The 2,320-nt window shown below is 42.9% G+C and overlaps 1 protein-coding gene across 1 annotated transcript in view; it reads left to right on the top strand.

Annotated features, from left to right (window-relative positions):
* Window positions 1–2,320, top strand: part of PTPRE (protein tyrosine phosphatase, receptor type E) — a gene marked incomplete at its 3' end in the record, with an annotated part of 27,993 nt that overhangs the window by 11,008 nt on the left and 14,665 nt on the right. Inside the window, exons 3-5 of the mRNA XM_027899289.1 lie at window positions 229–331; window positions 581–654; window positions 1,959–2,095. Of these exons, the coding sequence (XP_027755090.1) occupies window positions 229–331; window positions 581–654; window positions 1,959–2,095 (314 nt within the window). The remainder of the gene's footprint in view (window positions 1–228; window positions 332–580; window positions 655–1,958; window positions 2,096–2,320) is intronic.

Raw genomic sequence — 2,320 nt, 5'->3', positions numbered from 1 at the left:
AAAAAAAAAAAATTGAACTTTCAAGCTGAGCTTGAAAAGTTGAAAAAGGAGGGAAGAAAAAGAGAAATTGTAAAAAAAAAAAAAATAGTGAACTTTCATGTTGAGCTTTGCCAAAGTAAAATAATTTTGATCATTGTGTGGAACCACAGACCTTTGATGCCCCGGGCACAGTTTTTGTACCAGCTGAGGAAGCCTGTGTCAATATTTCACGTTGTGTTCCATCCACAGATTCCACCGAAGAGAACAACTTGCACAAGGACCTGCTCACTTCTCTGCTGATTCTGGGCCTGGTTGTCATCATCTTCCTGGTGCTGGTTGGGTATTTTTTCAGGTAGGTGTGTGTGGGGGGGTGCTGTGCAGGCTGAAGTCAGCTCAGCCCTGTTTCGATGTGACCTCACGAGGAAGCGAAAGACGCGCGGGGAGAGGCAGAACCTCCAGCACAGACCACGGGCTGTGGCCACGGGGAAGATGAACAGAAAGAGTTTCTCTAGAATTACATGGTTGGTGCAATAATGGTGTGGGGAGAACTCTGGTTGCCTACCAGCAGTGTTGCTCAGGTGACTTGCTGTCCGTGTTTCAGGTTCAGGAGACACAGGAAAGCTGTCGTGACCTCCGGGGACAAAAAGATGCCGAACGGGATCCTGGAAGAGCAAGGTATGGAGAGATTTGCTTGCAGTTTGTTTGTGTGCACACGCCCTGGCTCTCTAGTTCAAAATAATTTACTTCTGTCTGCTTATATTTCTGGTTTAAAATAGTATAAAATAGTTCAAAAAAATAGAATCCCAAATTGGAAGGACATTAAAGCTCATCTTGTTCCACCCTCTGCCATGGGCAGGGACACTTTCCACTAGCCCAGGTTGCTCCAAGCCCTGTCCAACCTGGCCTTGAAATAGAGATCCATATTTAAATATGTCTATATATGGTCTTAACTTTCAGGTTTTGGTTCTAGAGAATATTCACTTTAGGTTGTGATACAGTAAATGATTCTTTGTAAATGATTTTTTGGCTCTTTATAGAGGTTTTAGCAGGATGCCAGCTGAGGTCCAGGTTTCTGACACTGATATTTGTATTTAGAGAAAGAATTGCAGAATTTCTTCTTCAAATGCGGAAAAAAGGGGCCTTAACTCTTTGTGAAATTATTGGCTGGTTCCTGAATGTGAAGATAAAGCAAGAGGCTGAAATAGGGCAGTTTTTTAAACTAATGGCACAAAAATAAGAGAGTTCAAAATGTTTTCCTCTGGTTTTATAATTGTTTCTGTGCCTGAGCAGCCCCGTGGGTGCATCACTCTGTGGGGCTCAGCTCAAACCCCACAAACACAGAGAGGCTGGACAAGTTCTTTTAGCCATAACCAAGAGAAAAACGATGAATTTAATGATAAAAATAATCAATCTGTGCTTTGTGGAAGTCCCACTGGGCTATGTGCGACCTAACAAGTGGGTAAAACGGGGTGGCAGTCAGAGGGAGAGTCAAACCTCTAAATATACCCTTCAGCTTCCTGCTCTGCTGGAGCTTGAAAACAGGAGCAACCAGTCTTGGTGCAGAGTTTCTGGTGGCTGCCAAGTTAAAGATAGGGGTTTTTTTAAAATTATTTTTATTTCTCCTTCACAAGTGAAAGTATCTCACAGCATCTCTTTGATGATAGATGCCAAAAGCTGTCCCTGCTCTCTGTCAGCAGAGTGAACTTTCTCCTTTTCTTGGTCACATTTTAATCCAGTGCAAATACAGAAACCATTCATTTCACCAGGTTCTTCTTGATATTATTAAGTTCTCAAAGCAACTACTTGGCTTATGATTTGGTTTTTTTATTTCCTTTAAGTCAATTTTATCACCGGCTGAAGCCTCATGTGAGAAGTTTGGTTTGGCATCTTCCGGCTTAAAGATGAATCTGTAGTTGGAAATATCTTGGTCTCTGTTGCTCTGGACGTGCCTTTAACATGCCCTTCCCTTGTCCTGACAGAACAGCAACGGGTCATGTTGCTCAGCAGGTCTCCCTCCGGCCCAAAGAAGTATTTTCCTATTCCGGTGGAAAATCTGGAGGAGGAAATCCGGATACGCTCAGCAGACGAAGGGAAGCTCTTCCGGGAGGAGTTTAATGTAAGTTCTCACACGTGGGTTAGACAGACTGAGGGCCAAAAGAGGGGAGTGGAACAAAAATGTCTGCAAATATTATTATTTCTTCTGAGTGTTTGGTGGTGGTGTCTCAGTGCCTCAGCACTGAGAGTGTGTGGTCACCCCTTATCTGGACAAAATCTGGAGTTTAACTGCATTATGATGTTAAATTGGTATTATATGAACTGTTTGACACTTGGTAACATTTGA

Source organism: Empidonax traillii, unplaced genomic scaffold, assembly GCF_003031625.1.
Source record: "Empidonax traillii isolate 1590-97213 ecotype Southwest subspecies unplaced genomic scaffold, ASM303162v1 scaffold655:size661012, whole genome shotgun sequence".
Lineage (NCBI taxonomy): Eukaryota > Metazoa > Chordata > Aves > Passeriformes > Tyrannidae > Empidonax > Empidonax traillii.
This window is presented reverse-complemented; position numbering and strand designations above follow the sequence as displayed.